Source organism: Strongylocentrotus purpuratus, unplaced genomic scaffold (genome assembly GCF_000002235.5).
Source record: "Strongylocentrotus purpuratus isolate Spur 01 unplaced genomic scaffold, Spur_5.0 spur5_scaffold_11, whole genome shotgun sequence".
NCBI lineage: Eukaryota > Metazoa > Echinodermata > Echinoidea > Camarodonta > Strongylocentrotidae > Strongylocentrotus > Strongylocentrotus purpuratus.
In genome coordinates this window covers 16,997,269-17,021,873 of record NW_022145596.1, presented here as the reverse complement: position 1 = coordinate 17,021,873, position 24,605 = coordinate 16,997,269, and the positions used below count along the sequence as shown (strand labels likewise).

Genomic DNA, 24,605 nt, shown 5'->3' with positions numbered 1-24,605 from the left:
ATGTGAACATTCAATTTATTTCAGTTTGTTACACCATTTACTAATGTTGCTTGCACGAATGAAATGAGAAAGTGATTTTGCTACGATTCTCTTGCTGTATAATATTTTGTGTGTCTTTTACACCGAGTTACAAGGCCTGCGTACACCATACAACTCCATGAAAAAAGAATTGTGATAGAAATTGATTTCTTTCTAGATACATTCATTCTTCCCGGATGAGCCAGAGTCTAGTAATGAATAGTCATATTAACCTGATGCCAACTGGAATCAGGTGGCTCTTGTATCAAGCCTATGGCAATGAAAGAATTGGGTATATACCGATCAGGCCTTCTCTACCATCGGGAGGCTCAGGTTATTCCCCAAGGTCAAAAATCACCATTCATATAACCTCAATCAGAAATAAATAGCATTACATTATACTTGTATTTTCTTTTATGATCTGCAAACTCGGGGGTTGTAAAATTTGTGGCGGACTTGATACACCAAAAGAATCCTTGCATATTACATCTATATGTTGGTGAAGACGAACATGTGCATACATTACAATTATTGTGAAAGGGAGACAAATGAACACATCATTACAAAATAATACTTTGATTGTACTGTTTCTATGGATTAAGCACATGCTTCGATGAATGAATGAATATTGCACCAATATTTTATTATTACGTTATGTGACACTAAATATTATTTACAAAAGAGCACAATAAATAACAATAAGGTGATAGTTTACAAGTTTTAAAATTTAATTATAAATAAGTCTGAACTTGAACTGGAACTGGAAGAGACATTAGAATGTATATGTACAAAGTTTGTACTGGAATAAAAAATATAAGAAACACTTAATCACACTTTCATAGTGTGAAGCACATTGTAGATTTTAAAAAATTACAGAGTCACGCACTCGGGCTCTGCATTATCTCAAGGGTAGGAGAGAGAGAGAGGAAGAGGAATAGAAACGACAGAGGAGATCGGAAAAGAGTAAGAAAATATACAGAGAAGAGTTTGTAAGCAAGAGAGAGAAAGAGTTGCAAGGATTATCAAAGTACGAGTGAAACGAATCATCAGGCAAACTACTTTTTTTGGCACTTGTAATAAATAGATAAAGTGTAGATTAATCATTTGAAAAAACTTCAGCCTCCAAAATCTTTCAAGTACCGATATTTCATATAGTTCAAGAGCATGGTACAGTAGTGAGGCAATACAATTGCAAAATGTAACTACACCGCATTTTAAATACGGGTGGATCTTAAAACCTGATGAATAAATTATAAAAATCTGGAAGTTCATGGACTGTTATTAAGAAGTTGAAATGATGAATTCTTGATATGCAAATTCTCATGAAAGCATTAATTACTATATCATAAAAACCTGCAAGTTCATGTGCTGTTATTTAGAAGTAGAAATAATGAGTTCTCGACTTGCAACTTTTAAAGAAAGCTTAAACTATGTTCTTTAATTGATTTCTATTTTGAGTTGATAATTCTTTTGGCATTGCGTTCCTCCTGTCTGCAGCGTTTGAGCTTGTCGTCCTGACGCCTTATTAGGCCGGCCATTTCTGTGAAGAGAGCATAAACATCATGCATAAATATTAAACTTTGTACAGTCTACTGGTACTGATCAACTCTTTAAAGGTCTAGTAAAGATGGAAGAAGTGTTGAATACATAAACTGGAATAAAAACCAGACGCCTGTTTTAAATATTAATTCTCAGAATGTTTATATTTATTACAAGTGCACACCTAAACAGACACATGTTTATAAAGTAAATTTTAGAGTCTTTTAGCAGCTGGATACTTAAACCTATGTGATCCCTATACTTAGTTACAGCAACATTTCTCAGGCTTGCACAATTCCTCATAAACAACAAAGTAAACAACTTCTTTCAAAGACACCTTGATGCAGTAGAATTTAAAGGGAAACGTGCCTTAACCCTATTTTAACTGGGCTATTTCAGACCAGGTTTTTACTGGGGGGGGTCAATTTGACCCCCCCCCCTAAGATCTCGGCCGTTTCACCGCCGATCGCCGCGAAAATTTGCATACACATCAAGTGAAGTGTATAGAATACTATAGTAATTTCAAATTTTTTAAAAATTCACTCATTTGCATATTTATGGTAATTTATGCAAATAAGGTCATCAAATTCACATTTCTGCCCATAAATCATAGATTATTCATGTTTACATATTCTTTTTCACTACATATATTTATTAGACCATTTGGAATAATAATACGACACAAAAAATTGGAAGAGCCAGGTTATTCCTTATGTTATCTCTTGTTTTTATAATTTCTTATGTATTTTATTGTTTTTTTAACTTATGTATTTTATTGTTTTTGTTGTTTTATTTCATTTATAACTACAATTCAACTATTTTGACCCCAAAACAAACATCTAAACTTCAAACAAGACTGAATAACCAATGTTTTATCTATTTTTAGGAAAAATGACTTTTACATACGTTTTGTAGACAAATCACGAAAATGAGCGATTTTCGGGCTGACATGCAAAGACAAAAGGTCACGTGACCTTGTAACCGTAGGTCCGATTTTCGAAAAAATCGTTTTAAAGAAGCGTAAGACTCGAAAGTAAAAAGTCATGAAAGGAAAATTTTATATCTGCCGCGGTTTCGGAGTAGTCGCGAAATTTCTACAGGGGGGGGTCAAATTGACCCCCCCCCCCCAGTTAACATAGGGTTAAATGAGTGAGTTATCAATAATAATAATAATAGACATTTCTATAGCGCCGTCTATCTAGACAATTCAATTCAAAGGCACATTTATTATTACCCTGGCTTTAGCCTAGCTGCCATTACAGCGTTCTAGCATTTCAAGGGATTAATTCCTGCCAGGCACCCATTTACCTCACCTGGGTCGAGTGTGGCAATTGAAGATAAATGCCTTGCCAAAGGACATAAGTGCCGTCAATCATTCTGTAAAACAGAGTTGGAAACTTACCTTTATTTCCTTTCTGTAGTTGATTACCCATTTGTGAGAGAGCAGCTAGTCTTTCCTTCAGACTCTTCAAGCTGTCAGACCGATCAGGCTGGTCGTTGCTTGTGACATCTGAAGGATTATGGGAAAATATACAAAATACAAACAGTTAATAATTCTTTGCTCCATGTATATGTGATTAGTTTGCTCTGTGTCATGTACAATGTATGTAGCTTCACATTATTAACTGAACTTGAAATCAATATTCAAGTCAATGAAAGTAAACAATTGTCCTACAGAAAGAAGTAAAGTATTTCTTCTGGCATTTCTTCTTACGACTTAAAGAATTGTGTTGTGGACTATGCTAATATATCTGTATTTGCCTACAATTAAGTCTACTTTATTCAATAACAAACCCACACTGGAAATATAGCAATTAAGAATTAGTTCCAATTAATCAGTTCTTTTGAAAGGTGTAAAATGTATACGTTTGTTCACTGAAGTTCTTTTAGAATACCGGTAGATAATTTCTTGGGGTGATTTTAATGCATCTTAACACAGCTCTCTAGCGCTGAATAACTACATGTAACATCTCCCATTTGTTTCTTCATCTTCATTGCTTTTGAAAATGGTATCTAAAGTATATCAATGTCACAACACTTACCAGTACTGTAAGAAGTGACTGTAGTGATGGAGCTATTGTCATCATCATCATCATCATCGGTAATGATCAATTCACTGATCATCTCCACATCTCCATAGCCGCTCTCAATTCTGTTCCTCTGATTAAGTGCCTCAAGGTCTTTACTACCAAGTCTAGCTTCCCTCGTGTGAACGTGCCCTGGCTCTGGGACTTCAATCCTGAGTGGAACCGAGATGTCACTGGCGGTGGTAGAACCCGTCTCATGGGAATGATTAACTTTACGTGTGAACGCAGTTTCTCTTGAACCTTGATACTCTGAAGCACCATGGACACCATGGACACCAGGACGGACTGTACCCGACGCTTCACGTTTGGTGGTACACGCACTGTCTCTGACATTACCAGTGTTTGAACTATGCTTTGCAGGTCTGTTCACACTATACGATTTAGTCACCGTGCTTCTCACGGAACGTTCAGTGGTGTCTTTCGCACTGTGTGTAATGACGGCGGCCCCTGTCGTGCAGTGTCTCTGAGCCCTGTTTACAGCAGGTCCAAGGGATGTTTCTCTATCCGTCTGTTTGGCGTGACGTCCCTGCAGCTTCAGAAGGGCTGTATCGCTCTGCACTTTACCGTGAAGACCGAGGAGATTGGTGACTGGGGAGGAGGGCGTCTGCAGCTCCACGTCTCCCTTGAGATGGAGATGCTGGTAGGCAGGAGGAGGAGGAGGTGTGTTCTCGCTGTCCAGTTTGTACGGGGATGATGTCAGGAGTGGAGGGTCTAACATATCTGCACAAAGGAACAGAGATTGACATGGGTGTCGGTGAAAATCTCATTGCATCATGTCGCAGACATAGAGAACCCACGGAACTCATGGGTAAGACTTTTCTTACAACACATGTTTACAATTTATAACTTTACCTAATGAGGATTACCTCCCTTAATAATTTGAATACAAAAAACATACACATTTTAAATCTGTTGATAAGCCCAAATTGAGTAGACAAAAATGCCAGGCACAATAGCACATGGCAAAGAGTTTTCTCTCTTCCAACCAAAATCACTTGTTTCGTCAAATTCTTATAATCACCAAATCTAAACTCTAATACATAAAGACATAATGATTCAAGAGATCTCCTGCCAGCCTTCATCTATCATGGGACAACACTGTAGCCATTATAGGTGATGTTAAATGTTTACAGATATCCTCTACCTCCATTAATTACTACCAGCTTTCCTTCATTTAGGAACCCATCGACTATTGAATTCTCTCTTTCCCATAAGCTTAATACAGGAGTCACCTGGTTCCAGTAGGCAAGAGGTTAACTACTGTTTAAAGAGAAGGTTGAGTTCTGGATAGAGGTGAAAACTAATTTGTGAGCATTATCATTGTATTATGCAAGTGTGGAAGAACATCAGAATAAAAATGTTCCCTAAAAATCATGGCTCTTCAAATGCCTTAATATTCTAAATATGGCATGTAACATCATAAAAATCGGGACAGATTTTTATACCACATGTTCATGTAGTCGAATATACATCTTTCTGTGATCAGTGCTTGTAACTTTACCAAGCCTGGGCCAAATTTCTTATCATTTTGATGACTTCAGAACCAGTACACACCAATACTTATATGCTACATGATCAACTTTTTCTGATCGATTCCACACCGTTTCTTTCACAATGCAATCGCATGACTAGAACTCAACTTTTTCTTTAAAACCAACATGAGAAGGTAAAGATAGCTTGACTAACCTTCTGTGTTTGGAGGAGGGACTGAGTGGGAATCTCTCGCTGGTTCCACGAGCTGATAAACACCATGCCCATTCACTGAGTTGAAGGTCGATTTTTCTTTCAGACCGATTCTAAATTGGAGGGAAAGAATCAAATAGGAACATACATGTATTCAGTTTCCACTTGACAGCTCAATTACTGCCATGATACACAAAACTTCAGAGCAACATTTCCAGCATTTTTGATAACAATAGTGGATACTTCAGGGCACCAAAAAACAAAAATTAACATCATGCTCAGTAAACTGGGAACGAAAAACAAAGTTTGGTTGGTAGGAGAAATCATTTCTCTACCAAAAATTGTAATGTTGTCCCCATTTTTTTACACAGCTTATGGAAAATAATTTTCAGTTAAAAATAGTCTGGATCCAATATGATTAGCATAATCCTTCCATTCTTTAACACTGGATGGACAGAAACTTATCTTTTGTATTCATATTTGCTACCTATGAAGTACTAACCTTATACTTTTCTTGGTAATTTAAATATCAAATGTCGTCTTAACTCTTCAGTTCTAGTAATTACATACAAAATCTAAGATATCATTGAAGGTGTAGCATAAGAGAACAACAACACTCTAGAGAAACTGTCTTATGTTTTGGTTTTTAACTGTCAACCTACCTGTCTATTCCGGTATGAATACTAGCCTCCTTGTGACCGGACTGTGTATCCTTCAAGGCAGCCATGTTGGCAGAGAAGACACTCTTGACCTCCTCCAGAAGATCCTTCAGCTCCGAGGAGACGTTGTGGGCTTCTTCCACTGCTCCCGATGTCTCCTGGAGAATGAATCAATAACGGGGAATGTTAAGAATCAATCAATCAATCAATCAAAAGGCAGTTCTCATGGTTTAGCCTATATGATGCAAAATCTTTCTTAACTGTGGCAGAGAGAAAAGACTTGGTGAAGAATTTAGATTGTTCAAAGAAGGTACATTTAGGCATACATTCTACAAGAATTCAAACTAAACAACAGGTTTAAGCCTAGTTTAAAGTCGAGTTTAACAAAAGAAGTTAAAATGAGGTCTAAAAGTTCCCTTAAATTTAATAACATGACTTTAGTCCCTGCATGAAGTCAACTTAATTAGTACATGTAGCATCAAAGCCTTACGGTTCGCTCCACCATGAGACAATGTACCACCTCACAAATGTCCCCAAAGTAAAATTGAAACACTTCATAAAAGGACATTTAACGCTTGTATATCTTCTTTTTTTTTTTAAGTCATTTCATTTCATGCATTGAAATTCTGTAAGGAGGTGTGAAAACAAGTAAGCATGAGTCAAAACATGAGTCGAGCAGTATGCAACAAACAAGATCTTTCAATATCCAGCTAAATAATGGGCACCGAGTGGTTCAGTGAAAATAAAGAACTCTGCCAAATAGAGGATGAGAATTGTTTAGTTTTTGTGATTCAATACAAGTTATAAGGTGTCTTGGCACTCACATGTCTGTCTGGTTGGTGATCTCCCTGTATCCCAGACGTGTTCATGACAACCACCGGGATAGGACTGATGTAGTTTCTCCCCACCAGTCCCTCCATGGCCTGAACGCTGGCCGACTGCAAAAAATGACTGGCTACCACTCCGGTCGAGGCCTTGCCCAAGGACTGCTGGATCTTGGTGAGGGTGGTGGCGGACTCCGATGTCTGGACCTTCTCCACCGTGGTCATCCTCTGCTGGGTGGACATTGAGGATTGGTTGGGCGTGGTCTTGGACGATGAACCCCTGGTGGTCATTCTCTGCTGGGTGGACATGGAGGATTGGTTGGGTGTGGTCCTGGAGGATGAGGCTCTGCTGGTGGCAAGGGTTCTTTGGAGTGCCTTTAATCATGATCATGAATATAGACAATAGTCTGGGTTACATTCCGTGAAACAAATCATCTGCCTAGAGCCCCAGGAGAGTAAATCTTTACCATTTTGACAGGAATTTAATGTCTTCCAGGCTCTCGGGAGACAGAAATCATGGATGGCACTTTCCTTGAACACGACAATCAGGAATAGTGTCTGCATTTACGTGCAGATACTAATAACTGCCCTAATTCTACACTGAACAGATTTGCCTCACACCAAGTGAATGATTCTGGGACCATGCTCTGTCCAAAATTCTCACATGTAATCAGATTAGAATCTATCTTTTGGAGGTTGCTTCGAAATCAAATCTCTACTACAAATGATCATGAACAGCAGCACTGAATTCTTTAATCACTACAGAAATTTATGTTCCCTGTGAAGTTTATATATATGAATAGTGACTGTTCCCAACAACAACAATGGGATCAATGGGTACCGCTTAGGCATTGCTGGCTATTTAGAGGGTGCAAGTATCTACAAGTAGTGCAGTCCCGCTCTAAAACAAATATAAAAAACCCATTCACTTATCTTTGTCTTAACGAGCATAAATAGTGTTTGTTTTTAAATATGGTCCAATTTCATCCAAATCAATTTGACTTTTCTCTATCATATATCTAAAGTAGGACTGAGGTGAAGTAGGACTGTGGTCTAGTAGACATACCTTGAGTTCTAGTTGATGTCTGAGAGTCATCTTAGCGATGGCTTGTTCTTGCTCCTCAATCAGTCGCTGGGCATCGGTGTGTTTCAAAGCAGCCTGGAACATTCAAATCATACCAAAACATGTATACCTAATGAGTCACATCAAATGTGGTACATCACTGTTTAATCAGAAAGTTTTGCTAAATTAAACTTTTGGCAGTTGGTAATGATGGCATTTTTCAAGGCACGGAAGATCCAAGTCTTCCATTTTGTTCTCTGTTATGATTCATTTATTAAGAAGCATGAAACTTCCACGACTCTGGACCACTTTCTAGCATGCTAAAGTTTTGAAGATTAATTCACCAGATGAGTTTTTTCCTGTAATACTTTTCCAAGAGATAATAACACAATACTTATTTGGAAGAACAGGTAAAATTTAGCACCACAAACAAGAGTTTTTGATCATGGTTTCAACTATTATTTCCAAATTTGAGAAAAGTTTTGTTAAACTACTATGTTAAATCCCTTGGATACAATCTCAGTATGTATGCTCTGTAGCAATACAGCTTGGTAAATAAACAGCAACGACATTCTTGTTCAATCGAAACCAAAACATACCAAATTATTCCTAATGACTGTATTTACTGGTAAAGCAGGTCCTACCTTTTCAAGGGCAGTTTCTAATTTGGTTACAATGTCTTTCTGTGATGTCCTTTTGTCGGACAGACTCTTGAGCTTGCGTTGGAATCGCTCCATCTGCTCCTTCAGCTTGAAGACCTGCTCCTCCAGGAGGGCCTTCTCAGTCTCCAACAGAGACTTCTCCTGCATCGGGAGTTATCAAAAGAGTCGTATGAAAAAGAAGAAAGAATTCTTAAACATTCTGAGAGCTACATGTACATGTATGACAAGAAATGAATCCAACTGTTCTCCTATCTTTGTCATGTAAGGTACTGTCTTGTCCCGTTCTCGTCTCTGTTGGCATCCCCCCCCCCCTTTTTTCCCCCCTATTTTGTAGTTCCTTTTGTAGTTACGGACTTGTTAATTTAATTACTCATTATTCCTAAGTATCATTTGAAGCGTCCACACTTGTACAAGCATCGCTTTTTAGTAGACCCCCCCCCCCCCCCATTTCCAATGTATTCCTAAATTTGTTGTAAATAATTATAATTGATTTGAAATGTTTTGTTTGAAACATAAATAAATTGAAATTGAACTGTTGCGAACAACAACAAAAAATTGCAGCAAATTCCTCTCCAAAAGGAGGAATAAGTTTTAGTATAAAACTTGTCTAGGTTCTTATGATGGATGTATGTACGCAGAATCCACAACAATATGAAATACAAATAGATGAATGCATCTGCCTTTTCCGTAGGCTTCCACATATCAGTTTCCAATTGGCTCTTGATCATTAATTGTGCTGTGTTCTGATTATCTCAAAATCTCATGTTATCTCCTCCAGACTAAGCCTCTTGGTCCTTGGTTATCTGGTTATTGCAGTAACAAGATTTCGTCTTGGGTCTTGTGGGACCATTTAAACCCAGAAAATCCATGAAGCCGTCATTTTTATTCTTGTGTACCTGAATAAGGATTGTCTAAAACCTATGAAATGTTGTGAAGGATATTTCCTGAGATTTGTTTACAATCATACCACTCTGTGACCTTTGATATCTGACCTCTTGAACCTAGACTCTAGTCTAATCATACCTTGATAGCTGCACCAAGGTTCTCCTCCAGTCCATGTATCCTGATCTGTAAGAAGTCTACCTGGTGTCTTTTGGTCAGTAACTCTTGCTGCACACTGTCTGCTATATCCACAGCTAGGAAACACGAGGAAGGCATACATTTCACAACAGTTTTATAAAACACAGCTTAGTAAAGGGGCTACTAATATGTCATTACCTTAAGCAAGATAAGCCATTTTGAACTAATGTACATAATAATTAGTTTAAAATATGAAGTATTTATGATATACGTACAAAGAAATACATGTGGTAAAAGGAGAATATAGCAGACATTTGAATCAATTGTGTTCATGTGAGCAAACGTCAGAGTTGGTGTGTATTTTACTGATATTTGAACAATCAATTCCATGATTCACTGCAATACCGTGTGCAGTATTTAGTCTCTGTCGAATCTGCGACACAACCCCTAAGTCCACCATAAATCAATACCCCTTGCATCGGTAGACTTGGTGGCCCTGAGAGCCTCCAGGTTCAACCGGAGATCATGCTCCAGGCCTTGATGCAGATCTGTAGATGGCCCATGTTTGACATATACTAACTCTAAAGACCTTTGAAGATCTACAAAGAATCTTACCCCTCGCATCGGTAGACTTGGTGGCCCTGAGAGCCTCCAGGGTCATCCGGAGATCATGCTCCAGGCCTTGGATTTGGAGCTGTAGTTTGCTCCTGGTCTTCTCTTGGGATGCCTCAAGATCCAGGTAACGGGTCTCCAGGACGTCTTTCTCACTGGTCAAATGCGTGACCTGGAGAGTCAATCAAGATGGTATCAGTACTATTGAAACTATTCTGCAGGTGGTATCAAGTTATGTCTATCACTTTTTAGATTTGTTAAAGATTTGATTGTGCTTTTGGAACAGGGCACATTAGTTAAAGGCCATCTTTATTGATGACAAATGCCATGATGATACAGAATTTATGGACTAACCTTCTGTTGAAAAGTCTTAAATCCCTCCAACAGTCCTGCCTTTCCCTCAATCACCTTCTCCACCTCACCGTGTTTCTCTTTGACAGCTTCCGACAATGTCTTCACTTCCAGATCAAGAGACTGAATTCTCTTCTCTCTGACCTTCAACTTCCTGTTCAGGTCATCCTTCATACCTTTGACCTCTTCGCACTGCTTAGTCTTCTCATCCAGGAGTTTGATGAGATTATCCTTCTCCTGCCTCGCATCAGAACTTGTCCTTTCACTGGACTCGATGACTTGAGTCAGATTCACCTTCTCTTGATACATCATCTGGTACTCGTGCTCCCTCTCTGTAACCTGGCTCTGTAATCTGTTCTGGAGACTGGTAGCCGAGCCTAGCTCCTTGATTCTCTCCATAGACATCTGCTGATAGTGGTCCCTCTCCTGCGTGAGAATATCAATCATCTTAGACTTCTCCACCAGTTGTTTTGTGAGGTCCCCATGGGTGCTCTGTAGCTCCTCGAGCTTAGCAGATGTCTCCTCCAGCACAGTGGCGAGTCTATCTCTGCTCTGGTTGGCCTGTTCCCACTCGGAAGTCTTCTTCATCATCTCGAGGGAGAGTCTGCTGTTCTCAGATCGATGGGATTCAAGGTCAGCCAGGAGTTGACTGGTCTTGTCCACTGCTTTCTTCTGCTCCTCGCATTGCACGTCAAAAATCTGTGAACACCATCATGAAAGAAGGATGAAAAAACATTTCTAAGACACCCTACAAAGATATGACACGCTATGAGCTGTATTAACTGTTTCACCATATTTCAGATTTATCTGATACTTTATCAAATGTCATGAAAAAAGGTACTGATTTTATATCATTTGGGGATACCAGCTGACTTAATCTACTGAGCCTGAAAAGAAACTGAGACATTTTACAGGACAATATCATCTGCTGAAAGAAAAAAATGACACTAACTCTGTGTTTTTGGATAAAAGCTAACACCCATCTGATTCCCAGCAAACTATACAGTCTGTACAATATAAATATCAGGGGGAAAAAAATGAAAAGGATATTTCGAAATAGCCTAAACTGGCATATGAAAAGAAATTGAATGAATAAACTACAGAAATTTTGTACATGAGCCTGTACATAACAATGAAAACAAAGTTGTAACTGGTCAAAAGCTTGTCGCGTGATATCGACTGCGAGGGTCGTAATGAGCATATTTCACTCACGGTTAATTTTAATGTTATATTGACCGACCAGTCAAATTAGTATATTTTTGTGTCATACCGTATTCAAGCAACTCTGCGCACTAGTGCGTACCCATTCATTGATTGCATTGTCTTAGCTATGCGCATTTGACCGTATATGAGTGATGATTTCCCTCATGATCATATTTGCCTTCAGCGCTGCGCTGTTTGTGAAAATATAACCTCTAGGCAAAATATAAATCCCTTCGGGGGTCCAACAAATTGTATACCGCACACCCTACCAGTCAATATCTGTATCATACCCACCTTCTGTCTCAGTACTGCCTCGGCCTCTGCTTTCTGCGCTTCTAACATCTCCTGCATGTGTCTGACCTCTAGTGACCTTGCTTCAAGCTCTCTCTGGATGTTGGTCAACCTTTGACCATCTTGTGACCTCAACTCGCTGGTCTTCTCCTTCTCTTCATTCAGCTGGGTGGTGAGGGAAGCATAGGTTTCCTAATACAAGATATGAAGAAAATTATCAGACAACTCACTCCTAGATCCGAATGACTGGTCAAATGACTGGTCAAATGACTGGTCAAATTTGGTCACTTTTGATTCATATCATTCATTTACTCAGAATATCACACATTTTTTGTTTTGTTTTTCAGGACTAAGCTTGCAATAGTTTCCAGTTTAGAAAATTCAGCATAGTGAACAGATCCTCTTGGTGAATGATTAAAGCATTACATTTATTTAAAAACAGAATACAACTTCTGTATTAGTATACTACCTGAATATTCTTTATAAAATTAACAAAATAAAAAGACAAATCTACAAAAACATTCAATTAGTCAAAGCAACCAAAGTCTTTTGATGGAAAATCAACTTTCATAGCTAATTGCTCTGAGAAAAGAACCGACATCTCTAGTCAAATAATTTGTCTTCTCACCTTGTTAGACTGTAGAGTAAGGTTGGCATCGGCAAGTTGGAGTTGTTGTTTGGATATCTCTTCCCTAGCTGCTTGCATGTTATTTCTATCTGCATCCAATTCTGCTGTAAGGTCATCAATCTATCATGGTAACATGAAAACAAAACTTTTTTGTTTCTGAATTTGAAATGCTGTTCATTTGTTGTTTCGTATTATGATACCGGTAATAGAAAGAAAAATATTGATTTGTATTGAATGAAAGAAAATAAAACATAATGGAATGATATGAGTTTCCTAATGAATATCCAGAATCTCAGATTCAATATTTATACATGAAGAAAATTTAGTAAAGCAAAGTAATTTTTTAATCCTTTTCTATTTTTATATCAAAATCCTCCATACACTAACCATGATGTTTTTCAGTTTTGTCTTTGAAGTCACTACACTTAATTGCTCAACATAGCATCATACATTTTTCACCAACATCACCTGACATCCTTTCATAAAAATCTATCTATCTGTTCCAATTACTATGTAAAACGTGCCACCACATGGTCTTAAGTTATAACCGCTTGGTGGACTGCTCTAGAATTTTCTAGAAAGAGACAGGTTGTGTCGAAATTATGTCAAATTACTTCAATGAGACTTAAATCAAACGATACAACAGAACATATTATGACTTTCATTGTATACCAGGATGGGATGGCAAGAATAACTGAGTACCTTTTGATGAGATTGGTGTCTCTCCTTCTCAGCCTCTTTCTTGAATGCTTCATACTGACCAACCAGAGTAGCAAGCTCCATGGTCTTGAGGGATAACTGCCTGCTGGACTGCTCTCTAAACATTGAGAAAGAAAATAGATTGACAAGAGACCATCGATCACCCGTAGCGATGGAAATATACTTATTTGTGGTCCCTGTGTTAAACCTATGGAAATTAGATAATTCAGCCCTTCACATCTTCACATTCCAGGTTACCTATTAAACTGGTAATTTGTTTGATCAAAGAAACAAACATCATTTCAAGGCAAAGCCACAGGTCAGTTGATAAGAAGAGCGGCAATATTAAGATACAGGGATATCAGTTCTGGGAAAGGGCAATTCCTTGCCACCCATTGCTTTTTATAAATAATTATTTGTGTATACTATGGAGCTAATTACTATGGTGATTAATGCATTATTGATTTAATTTGTTGTATAATTAAAATTGCATCAAAGTTCAAAAATGTAAATTTCTAGCAATATGCAGTAGTTAAAATATGACTTATGCATAACTTATGAGGATATGATTTGTAAGAATCTCTTAACTTCCTTGAGGTGTACAATAACAGGGCCAGATGTTTCAGCGTGATACAGAAGTCAGGGCCCTGTTTCATAAAACTTGTTATCAATAACAAGTTGAGATAATATTTTATAAGCTACTAAAATAGTATACAAATATACACTGCCTTGAGAGGTTCTGGTTAAAACTATGCGCAAGAGATGACTCCAATAGTACTATTTGCTGAGGGGCACAGCCCCGAAGCAAATGGTACTTTTGGAGTCACCGAGGCCCATAGTTTAACCAGTACCTCGAATAGAAGGCATGGTATATTTGTTTTATATCCTGCATAAAAAAAATTATTAAAAAAAAAAAAAAAAAAAAAAAAACATTTTGGGGAAAAAAAATTTAGAACAAAAAAAATGTCAATTTTTATCTAAAAAGATTTAAAATATTTTATTTTCATTAAATTAAGATTTGAAAAAAAAAAATTGATTCAATTAAAAAAACAAAATCCCAGTTTTGTTCAACTCCCAAATAGTAAACCAAAATAGTACTCTCATATAGTACTTTCTAAAAATAGCTCAAATATTTTTGGTCATGTGACGAGCTCTCAACCAATCAAAAGCCGACACATTTTTGATGCAGGATATAATGGCATTTGATTGGCCGAGAGCAGATTCGTCATAGGAATTTAGCATTTGATATTGATAACAATATTTATGAAACGGGGCCCTGATTTTAAATGTTGAGGACATTTACTGTAATTCTGCTAACTGTGTCTGCAGCCCGGCTGCTTGCTGTCGAGCGTTGGTGGCTCTATCAGTGAGAGTTTCCAGTTGCTTGCTATGATCCTCTGTCGCATGCAAAAGTCTGTGAATCAATGAATGGGCATCACATAAATCTTATTAAAAAATCTCTAAAATTTCTTATTTTGTTCTTTTCTAAATCAAGCAATTATCACATGAAGAATACCTGGTTCTACAAAGGTACTGTAAATTGCAGTTTTATCCTTACAATGTTTACAATCTTTGAAAATATTATATTCATATAGATCAACAGGTCGTCCCATCCTGAAATCAACCCTCAATACTCTCTTCATGTCTCAAGGCTGATAAGGCTTACTGAGGGAATGTGAAGACATTATATAAAGGAATACATCAGTGAAGAAACTCACATTTAACTAGATGGAACTTCAACTGCGCACAGTCGAAAATGATGCCTCCGTCATAGAGCAAGTTTTCAAACCAAAACAGAAGAAATTTTTCAAATTCAAGTTCAATTGTAATCCATTAACAACAGGTTCTCAGAATATTGTGATTACAAGCAATTTCTCAAATACATATATGACCCTTTGATCTTTGACCTTATGACCCTAAAATCTACTCAGTTCATTGGCTCTGCAAGATGTCCTGAGTTTAATAGTAATCCATCTGTCAGTTCTAATGAGAATGCGTTCACAAGCTATTTTTGCATACATAGTGAGCCCATGACCTTTGACCTCATAACCCAAGAATCTACTCAGTTCATCGGCTCTGCAAGATACATACATGATCTAAGTTTGGCAGGAATCCATCAATCTGTTCTAATGATAATGCGATCACAAGCTATTTTTGCATACATAATGAGCCGCATGACCTTTGACCTTGACCTCATGACCCCAAAATCTAATCAGTCTATTAGCTCTGCAAGTGACATATATGACCTAAGTTTGGCAGGAATCCATCAATCGGTTCTTGAGATAACGCGATCACAAGCTGTTTTTGCATACATAATGAGCCATGTGACCTTTGACCTTTGACCTCGTGACCCCAAAATCTACTCAGTTCATTGGCTCTGCAAGATACATACATGACCAAAGTTTGGCAGGAATCCATCAATCGGTTCTTGAGATAACGCGATCACGAGCTGTTTTTGCATACATAATGAGCCCTGTGACCTTTGACCTTCAACCTTGTGACCCCAAAATCTAGTCAGTTCATTGGCTCTGCAAGATACATACATGACTAAAGTTTGACAGGAATCCATCAATTGGTTCTTCAGATAACGCGATCACAAGAACGGGACGTATGGACGTATGGACGGACGGACAGACAACCGAAAACATAATGCCTCTGGATACTTCGTAACGGAGGCATAAAAATAGGCTCCACATTTAAAACATAGGGGAATTTCATCAAAAATAAAAGACTTTTGGTTGCTGAGTAATATCATGAAATTATGAAATTATTGCATTCTTACATTTCATAAGAACCTCATAATTTTAACAATTACATGAACACACTAATCAAAGTCTTGCTATTTTCCTTTATGACTACCTTTATATCTAACCCTGCATTAAGATAGCATTGGTACAATACAGGATCTGATCTGGAAGCAGTTAACTGCAACTCACTTTTCTCTGTTTTCAACGGACAGTGCTCTAGTCTGCTCCTCAGCCTCTTTCCTCACAGCCGCTAGTTCCCTCTTCAGGTCTGTCACAGACCTCTCCAGCTCTCTGATAGCTTCTAGTCTACCTCTCAGACTCTCCTCCACTAGCCTCACAACATGGGAAGGTGGCAGGGTTCGAGTGAGGTCGTCCCCAGGTCTGGTGGGGGAGGGGTACTGCAGTGAGCCCCTGGGGTGTGGTTGTTGATTGGCCGAGAGCAAGGAGCGGATCTGCTGCAGAGCGGAGGAGCAGGATGAGGCTGTCTGCTGGGTTGAGTCTGCTCTGTGATTGGCTTCCAGGAGGTTCTGTGAGGAGAAATTAAGCGGTTGTCATGGCAATGATGAAGTGACTGTAGAAAAAGGGCCAAGAGACATCAAAATGAAAAGTGTAAAACCTGTCGGTCTGACATGACATATACAAGAACAGACCAGGAATGAGGCACACATCACTGGTCATTTGCTTCACAAATACTCTTCACACACAAGTCACAATTAATAAAAGGGAAAAATCTGTCCATTGATGATAAAATTAACCACTAATAGAACAAAAGTACATAAGTGAAGACAGATCTGATGCTACAATACAAGGCAATGATTCTGTTCATAATCGCACAAATAAACGTTCCGGAAAATGTTCCCTTTACTCTGTCAAAAGAGTAATGATAACAATCACCAGTGTTACGTTTTATCCAGGCCACCTACTTATAAAAGAATGTCAGTTTGAAGAAGAGCAGCAATGATTAAAGACAGTTCTGTTCATGTCAAGAGAAATGTATCACTTTGTCGAAAATCAGAAGTCGCTACTTGAGCCAAGCACATATGCATCCTACAAACTAGAAGATGAAAAAGCAGGTACCTGTAGCATGCCTTGAAGACCGACATTAGAGTGCAAGATAGTGAATAAATGATAGATGCTCTGAAATGCAAGAACCATATCACCCCTTTGTCCTGCCATGAATAGATCAATCAGTCAAGAGTAGGACACCTACGTCACACTCTTTTCTTTCACTTTCATCCTCTGAACTTGTCAGTTACTAAAACTAGGAACATGTTCCTCTCATTAACAAGTAAAGAACACAATGTTAAGCAAGCAGTTACATCCCTAATTACCTATGGGCTAAACCTCAACAGTTATTACAGCATTCATTCACCTGGTGACAGGGCCACTTTAATCCTTCATTTGTGGAAACACAAAGGCTGGCATTAGGAACAAGAGCTTCAATTAAGAGACTCATAGTGGCCGAGAATCCTGTTGTGAGGCTCTATATTGATGGTGGTCTCTGACACACTTGACTGACCATTGACTAATTGAGGGGTACCTCTTGACAGTCAAGTCATGTGTCACTCAATGTGCTTTCGACAGCTTCAAAAGGGCCTATTAGCACCTATACATAAGTCTTTACATGACCTGTAAACATTGTTGTACAACACATGTCCTGGCCAAGAAAAATTGTTTCAACACAAACCAAATGCCTCACTTCAACCTTACACAAAACACTTTACCTAACCCTAAGCTTTACCTAAATCAATAAACTAATCGTAATTGTTGATAATATTGTTACTATTTTCCCTGTCAGCTACAACTTGGATAGGGAGATATGAGTTTGTCTCGTACATATATATTCACTCATTCAGCTCTGTTTTCACCTGGCTAAGACGGACTTTGGTTTGAAAATTGACACACATTTTCTGGGATGATAACATTAAAGACGCACAGTAGTGGGCTCTCATGGAGAATTTGACATCATAAATTCTGGTGTTTAACTGATACCAGATGTTGTCAATCAACAGGATTAGCCTTCAGTTTTATGACCAACGTGTAATGCTCTGCATTTTCCACCAATCGCCCCATATGATAAGGTCATTATCATTTCCCTTACCTGAGGACTTGGGGGTATTTCTTGATGGGACGACGGGTTTGCTGTGTATGAGACTAACACCAAGTTTGGTTTCAGGGAATTATGACCTACTGCACATGGAAACTAACTACCAATTCCATTTAAAGGTCGGTCCCCAGACAGAAAAAAAAATACACAAAAACTGATACACGTCTGTACAAACCCAATTACTGTACACACAAAAACAATTAAAATCGGTAGTAAAACAGCAAGTTATGTGTTAGTCTTTTCTACTGACCTTTTCGTGGTGCCGTATTACTGCATCCAAGTCTTTTACTGATTGCCGAAGTTGAGCAATCATCTTCTCTTGGCCTTCTGACTCCTTCTTTCTAAAAGATTAATTTGAATATATTTTTGGAATTTAAGAGAAATGCTATCATAATGCCAAATTTATGAAAAAATAATCACTGAGATGCATATAAAAAATGAATCATTACACACATGTGTTTACGAGTGAACAATTCTTACTTTAACTATTCGCATGGAGACTTAGAGAGACCACTTTGTGGTGCAGAGCTAATAAATTTTGTGCTTACATACTTTTGAGGGCATTACAATTTTGGTAATGAAATGTTGAAATAGTATATAACTTTATAATACAAGTCCTAGATAAGATCTGCAATACATGACTTAATAGTATAAGATTTAGATGACTAACAAAACAGTCTCCATCCACCCCCCCCCCCCCACCCCAAAATGACAAAAGTTATGTTGATTTGGCTTGAAAAGTAATCTAAAAGTCTAACCCTCGATCTAACCTACCTGAGGTCTAGCACTGAATCTCTGCCTACGATGGTTTCGTTGAGCCTTGCCTGAAGGTCCTCGATAGCTGACCTGAACTGCGCCTTCTGCTGATCACCGTTGGTTTCTGCCTGTAAGGAGGACATGTACATGGGACTTACCAGTGGTAAATTTTCACTACCGTGTATAAAGCATCCTGGGGGGTGTTTCACAATGACTAAGATCGACTTTAAGTTGGACTTAACTATGGCAGGCCTTTCATGACACTAGTTCCTCTAACCATTCCTGGAATTGTTTTCTCAAGGGAGGTATAAATCGTGGTCACAAATCTCCAGAATTTACCTGATTTGATACTTCATTATTGAAGGGAAAAATATTATCTAAAGATCATAATTAAGAGACCAATGGTGAGAGCAACCAGTGGCATGAATGGCTTGCCATATTTAAGTCCAACTTAAAATCGATCTTTGTGAAACACCCCCTGGACTTTCTAATTACATTCAATGCACTATCATTTATTAATTGAAATTATTTGTACAGAGGCTCAAACACAAAAAAAGTTTACCATACCATGACCTGCACACCAATTAATTTATATGATTAAAGTTTTTATCAACAAAATGCAAACTCACTTGGTGATAATCATCAAATCAACTGATCACCATATACAGGTACATCTAACAAAACAGTAACAAAAATGATTGTATTCATAACTAATGCATGACTTACATTTCTAAGTCTCTCATTGAGGACCGTCATCTCAGCTCTGGCGTCAGAAAGTTGCTTTCTTAGAAGAACCCTATTGAGAAGAAGAACAAAAGGAACAGTTTATATCTATACAGTCTACAGCTATACAGGAAAAATATCTCAATCCCATTATATAAATACACACACACTGTAGACCTTTTGAAACTGGATTGGTTCTGAAGGAAGCTTACAAGAAGAGTGAAATTGAAGATGCTACAATTTATTGAAAGTACTGGGACCCGTTTCACAAAGAAATTTTTCAATGACAAAAAACAAAAATCAGTGACAAATCTGCTGATAACCAATCAGAAGCAAGGATTTCACTAGCTTATGACAAAAACTTTTGTTTGTCACTGATGACAAGTTTTGTGAAATGGGCCCAGTTAACCTGGCTATATAAATAAAATAAAACGAGCAAAAACAGTAGTACACTAATGTAATGCTCAACTTTCTTTGCTTGAAACAGAAAAAACTTGTGTGTACACTCATTAATATTTCAGTTGTGTAAAAATCAAGGGTATCTTCATTGACATGAACACTCTTTTTATACATTATTGATACAAGTATATCCGTATTGCTGTACATCTGTATTGCTGCACCCCAAAATCAGGTGTTTCCATGCAGAGATTAGTAAAAGTATAGAAACATTCAGATAAAGAAGAACAAATGCAATGTGCTTACTCAGTAGCAGACTCTGTATGCAGTGATACATTATCAATGGGAGATCTCCTACTCCCCCTTGCGAGAATGGACTCTACCGTCTCCCTCACTGTGGGTGTCATTGAGACGTAGGAGTCTGACAGGCTCCTTGGGACTGTTCCATGGTTCAGAGTAGGGGTGGCAGAAGATCTTTGGACTGAAGGGATGTATGTTTGTCTTGACGTTGCAGATTCAATTTGTTGTCTCAGTTTGGAATTCTCCGAGGCTTGACTATCCAACTGGTTTCTACATTAATATTTATACAAAAATCATATTTAAAAAAATAAAAATAAACCCAAAATAAGATTTTAAAATAATAGATTATATAAAACAAGAACTTTAAAACAAATATCGCCTACAGAAACTTGATGATTCCAGTATGAAGCTTAGGGGACTTTATTATTTTAAGCTCTACTAAGCCTCCATATATTATTGATTAAAGGACGAGCTACAGGGGATCATAACACTTGATTTTCAAGCTTTACACAGCATTACAAACAATCCAAGAATATCTATGTTACATACACTATATGTACATTTGAAATATCACACATTCAAGTGCATACAAGAACTAGCAATTCTAAGTTTTCCATTTAGCTAAACTTGGTTCAGTTAAATATAACCATGACAGGGACTGACTATATATAATACATTGGATATCTGGAAATGTTTTGCCAATATTACTTTATAAAAATACTTATGCAAGAGTTCCGCAGCATTATCCACACCAACACGGCCATTCAGCACTGAAATTGAACTCCTGCGCATACATGTACATAAAGTGCACACATTTTATGATGGATTTCAAAATATGTCACATTATTGTTATATCATATGAAACCTCAGAATTTAAACTCAGAGGGAGACAACTGGGAAAGTTTAGGTGTCTGTGTACAAGTCATGGATTTATATGATTTTATATTCAAAGCACTTTGATGTGAAACAATTTCACTGCTTTCTCACTCTCTTTTGACTTACCGTAGATCAGATATCATTCTATGTTCAATGGAGATCCCACCAATAGGTGAAAGGCTAGGAGAGGGTGACAGGTTACGAGAGGGGGACAAAGAATGCCCCCTGGATGCAGGTCTGCCATATGATGTGGTCTATAACAAGAAAAATGGTTATTTCATTACAAGTCTCTGAGAAATTTCACTTGCAAATAATGAAGGCTAAACAGAAGGGATATATCTTCTAAATTTTTTGCTGAACTGTGTTTGTAGTTGTCAATGGCTTTCAACATCTTTATTTTCCAATACGCCACCAGCAATATATCAAATATGAATTTGTTTTGCAAGGCGCAGCCACTAATAAATACAATTTTAGAACTTTGACAGTAATAAACATGTGCAGGTAACAAATGAGTTTTATATTCATTACAATCCATGTAACTTTGATTTTATTTTTTCTTAACTAAAAAATGTGGAATACTTTTCAATGTAACCTTTAATATGTAACTTTCTCAAGAAACATAAATCAGGACAAGCCATTTTTTCCCATACTTAGAAAAATTACAAAACTATGTAAGGGTATAAATGATTTAGTTGTTAACTGCATGTGTTTATTCATTATTTCAGATTCCATTTGACATTCAAATAAAGAAAGATCATAAGTATAACTACAGAACTACAAGTTATATTTATTTCATTGAAAATGCAAGTTCTCACCTTGTTCTATTGTCAATTATAAAGTTACCAATACTCCTTTTTCAGTCAAACAATATTAAGCACTCCAGCTCATTTAATATGTACATACTACATAAAATCATTTACCTCTGCGAAATCAGCCAGATTCATGTCTGTTTTTATTTCTTCCAGTTGATATGTTTTCTCGTCCAGCAGATCCTGTAATACATCAAGAATGTGTGCCTTGCATACATAACATTACAGAAACCAAAACAACATACGTGCAATAGGGTACCATAACAAAGCGGTTAAATAGGACAGTGTGTTATGAAGGAGGGAGAAGATTGTGAGCAGAAAGTTTCCATAAACAAGATGCGTGGTTTATAAAGATGAATCAGAAAAGTATATAAAGGTAGTCAGAAATAAAGAGATCAATCGTCGTAATTGAAACAGACATAGAACGAGATATGTGCAGCAGAGGTTGGAAACAAAGGGTTGGGGGTAAACAAAACACATCAACTGATAAGATTTCATGCAGTGCAGTTCTGGTTTCTACTATTTTTTTTTGTTGTTGCTTGTTACTGTGAGGTAAATTTTATCAAAGTCAGAAATTTATTTTGTTATGTATTCATATGCTGCATAGAGTATTGTTCTGCTGTGCCAGACTTCACCCTTTTTAATACAAATATAGCTTCTAGATTCTCCAGCCCAGGTTTATTTTGAAGTAAAAGTATCCATTTCAACCCTTGATCACAGGTCTAGATAGAAAATGTCTTCCAAATGCTCACAAAGGAGATATCACAGAATCAAAGAATACTGAACTTGTTCATTGAAACTCGTCTTTTACATGTACTATAAGATGCAAGGAGGATAGCTAAGTGCAACATCATTAGCATAGTTGTTTACCAAGTTCAATGTAACTCATGCTACACATATTTCAAGATGGCGTGCTTTGCATGCAATAACTACATTAAAAATATTACCCCAAGATTTGATATCATCCTTACCTGTCTCTTGGTTTGAACGTGTACCATCTGAAGGTTACTGCGTAGATTTGGCGAGGTGGTCAGGGAGCTGTGGGTAGGTGATGGAACAAAAGATGCCATCTGGTTGGTCAGGTCACACTACTCCATCATATCTGAAATCTTTTAGGAGAGGAAATATGTTTTGACTGTTAAGCTCATGTCACAACTTTTTTTTCTTCTCTTTCTTCCTCCTCTTCCTTGTTAGCTTCAATCCCCTTCATTATATTTTGAATATTTTAAAACTTTTTACATGAAAATGACAGAATTATCAGCTTGTTGACTGAAGCCCCCCATCCCTCACATGACTCAGGAAGAAGAAGACATCTCATCATTAGACCTAGACGGTCTATATCACATATTCACCAACACTAGGCCTACACAGCCAAAGTCATGATTGAGCATGCATAGATTGAGGGCTTCAGTCTCTGATAACAACGGTTGTTCCACTGAGATTACATCTGGCTCCAGCTCCACTGGCGCTGGCCGCCTCTATGTAGATCTATGCCATGATGGGGAAGGTTGTCAAATTATAGGGATTGATATCGTGATAACCGATACCGATACCGATATGATCGGGATGGGGATCGAGAGACGAGAAAATGGACGGTTGTCTGTAAGATTCTGATTGTTGTTTCTAAGGCCGTTGTCGCCTTATTAAAGGTGTTTTAACCCAATTCCTGTCTGATATCTAATCATTCCTGTCTGTACCTAGTGAATCCCCTTATAAAATGTCAGTTTTATTAAAGAATGACCATGGCAGACGGTTATTTGAAACGTCTAGATTGGGCACAGCTTGTCACACACAACCAGGCAGACAATGGCAACTCACAAATCACAACGATTGCAGTGGAGTGTACACATAGTCACTCATACTCAGCTCAGTTACTGCACTGCACAGCACGCCGTTATACGACCCACATACATCGACGCTACTACGGCTACGGTGCCCCGAAGCTCGGGCGCGCATTTCATGAGCGCTTCGTAATAAACAACCGTTCGCATGATGAGGTACAAATAGGCCTAGAATACTTTCAAGTTTGATTTTAAAACACTCGATTGATACTATTATCGTTATTATCGTTCTATTTGTTTCGTTTATAATTTAATACATTCATTTCCAGTACTCGGTCTTCGTCTTACCCAAATTTAGCTCCGGATGACACTTCCGGTTGTAAATACTCGGCAGGTGTTTTTCTTATTATTATGTTAATTTTGAATTATGTGCGCAAAGTTTGTTGCCAATTTCAGAGAAGAGATCATAGAATTATTTGAATTTGTATTCACACAAGTGTTTTTAATGAAAGAGAATATTCACAATAACAAAAATATATATAAAACAAATTATTCATTTTATAATGAGCAGAAAGAATGAGTTATAAAGTTATTCAATCCAGTTTAATTTAAGAACAAAATAAACACAAAAACAAAGAATTTTCCTTTGGAGCGAGGGGCGTGGTGGGGGCGTGGTCATTATTAGTGTGGTGTGATTTTTATTTGACTTTTTGTAATATCTATATATTCATCCCTCTCCTACTTACATATTAAATTGCAAATATAATTTTG

The 24,605-nt window shown here is 37.6% G+C and overlaps 2 protein-coding genes across 2 annotated transcripts; both read right to left on the bottom strand.

Moving 5' to 3' along the window:
* Position 1: 1 nt before the first annotated feature.
* LOC592956 (myosin heavy chain, striated muscle) lies at positions 2 to 17,118 on the bottom strand. Its single transcript, XM_011670150.2, has 17 exons — positions 17,010 to 17,118; positions 16,276 to 16,613; positions 14,643 to 14,753; positions 13,343 to 13,457; positions 12,641 to 12,760; positions 12,016 to 12,204; positions 10,522 to 11,217; positions 10,171 to 10,339; positions 9,559 to 9,671; positions 8,518 to 8,676; positions 7,877 to 7,969; positions 6,811 to 7,185; positions 5,990 to 6,144; positions 5,331 to 5,440; positions 3,600 to 4,364; positions 2,960 to 3,067; positions 2 to 1,558 (listed from the first exon to the last, which is right to left on the bottom strand). Exons 4-17 carry the CDS (start codon positions 13,421 to 13,423, stop codon positions 1,467 to 1,469), a joined length of 3,225 nt encoding a protein of 1,074 aa, XP_011668452.2. The 5' UTR covers positions 13,424 to 13,457; positions 14,643 to 14,753; positions 16,276 to 16,613; positions 17,010 to 17,118; the 3' UTR covers positions 2 to 1,466.
* LOC105440229 (coiled-coil domain-containing protein 158-like) lies at positions 14,639 to 24,267 on the bottom strand. The gene is made up of 10 exons (XM_030981303.1): positions 24,183 to 24,267; positions 23,025 to 23,162; positions 22,165 to 22,236; positions 21,371 to 21,498; positions 20,375 to 20,638; positions 19,676 to 19,745; positions 18,968 to 19,077; positions 18,444 to 18,534; positions 16,276 to 16,613; positions 14,639 to 14,753 (listed from the first exon to the last, which is right to left on the bottom strand). Exons 2-10 carry the CDS (start codon positions 23,121 to 23,123, stop codon positions 14,639 to 14,641), a joined length of 1,287 nt encoding a protein of 428 aa, XP_030837163.1. The 5' UTR covers positions 23,124 to 23,162; positions 24,183 to 24,267.
* Positions 24,268 to 24,605: the final 338 nt, after the last annotated feature.

Coding starts and splice junctions, on each gene's coding strand:
- LOC105440229 (XM_030981303.1), bottom strand. CDS start 23,123: ATGGCATCTTTTGTTCCATCACCTACCCACAGCTCCCTGACCACCTCG. Junction 18,535..18,967: donor GATTCAGTGCTAGACCTCAG/GTAGGTTAGATC, acceptor TTAATCTTTTAG/AAAGAAGGAGTCAGAAGGCC. Junction 14,754..16,275: donor TCCGTTGAAAACAGAGAAAA/GTGAGTTGCAGT, acceptor ATTGATTCACAG/ACTTTTGCATGCGACAGAGG.
- LOC592956 (XM_011670150.2), bottom strand. CDS start 13,423: ATGGAGCTTGCTACTCTGGTTGGTCAGTATGAAGCATTCAAGAAAGAG. Junction 12,205..12,640: donor TTACTCTACAGTCTAACAAG/GTGAGAAGACAA, acceptor ATCTTGTATTAG/GAAACCTATGCTTCCCTCAC. Junction 6,145..6,810: donor ATCACCAACCAGACAGACAT/GTGAGTGCCAAG, acceptor TTCATTCTCCAG/GAGACATCGGGAGCAGTGGA.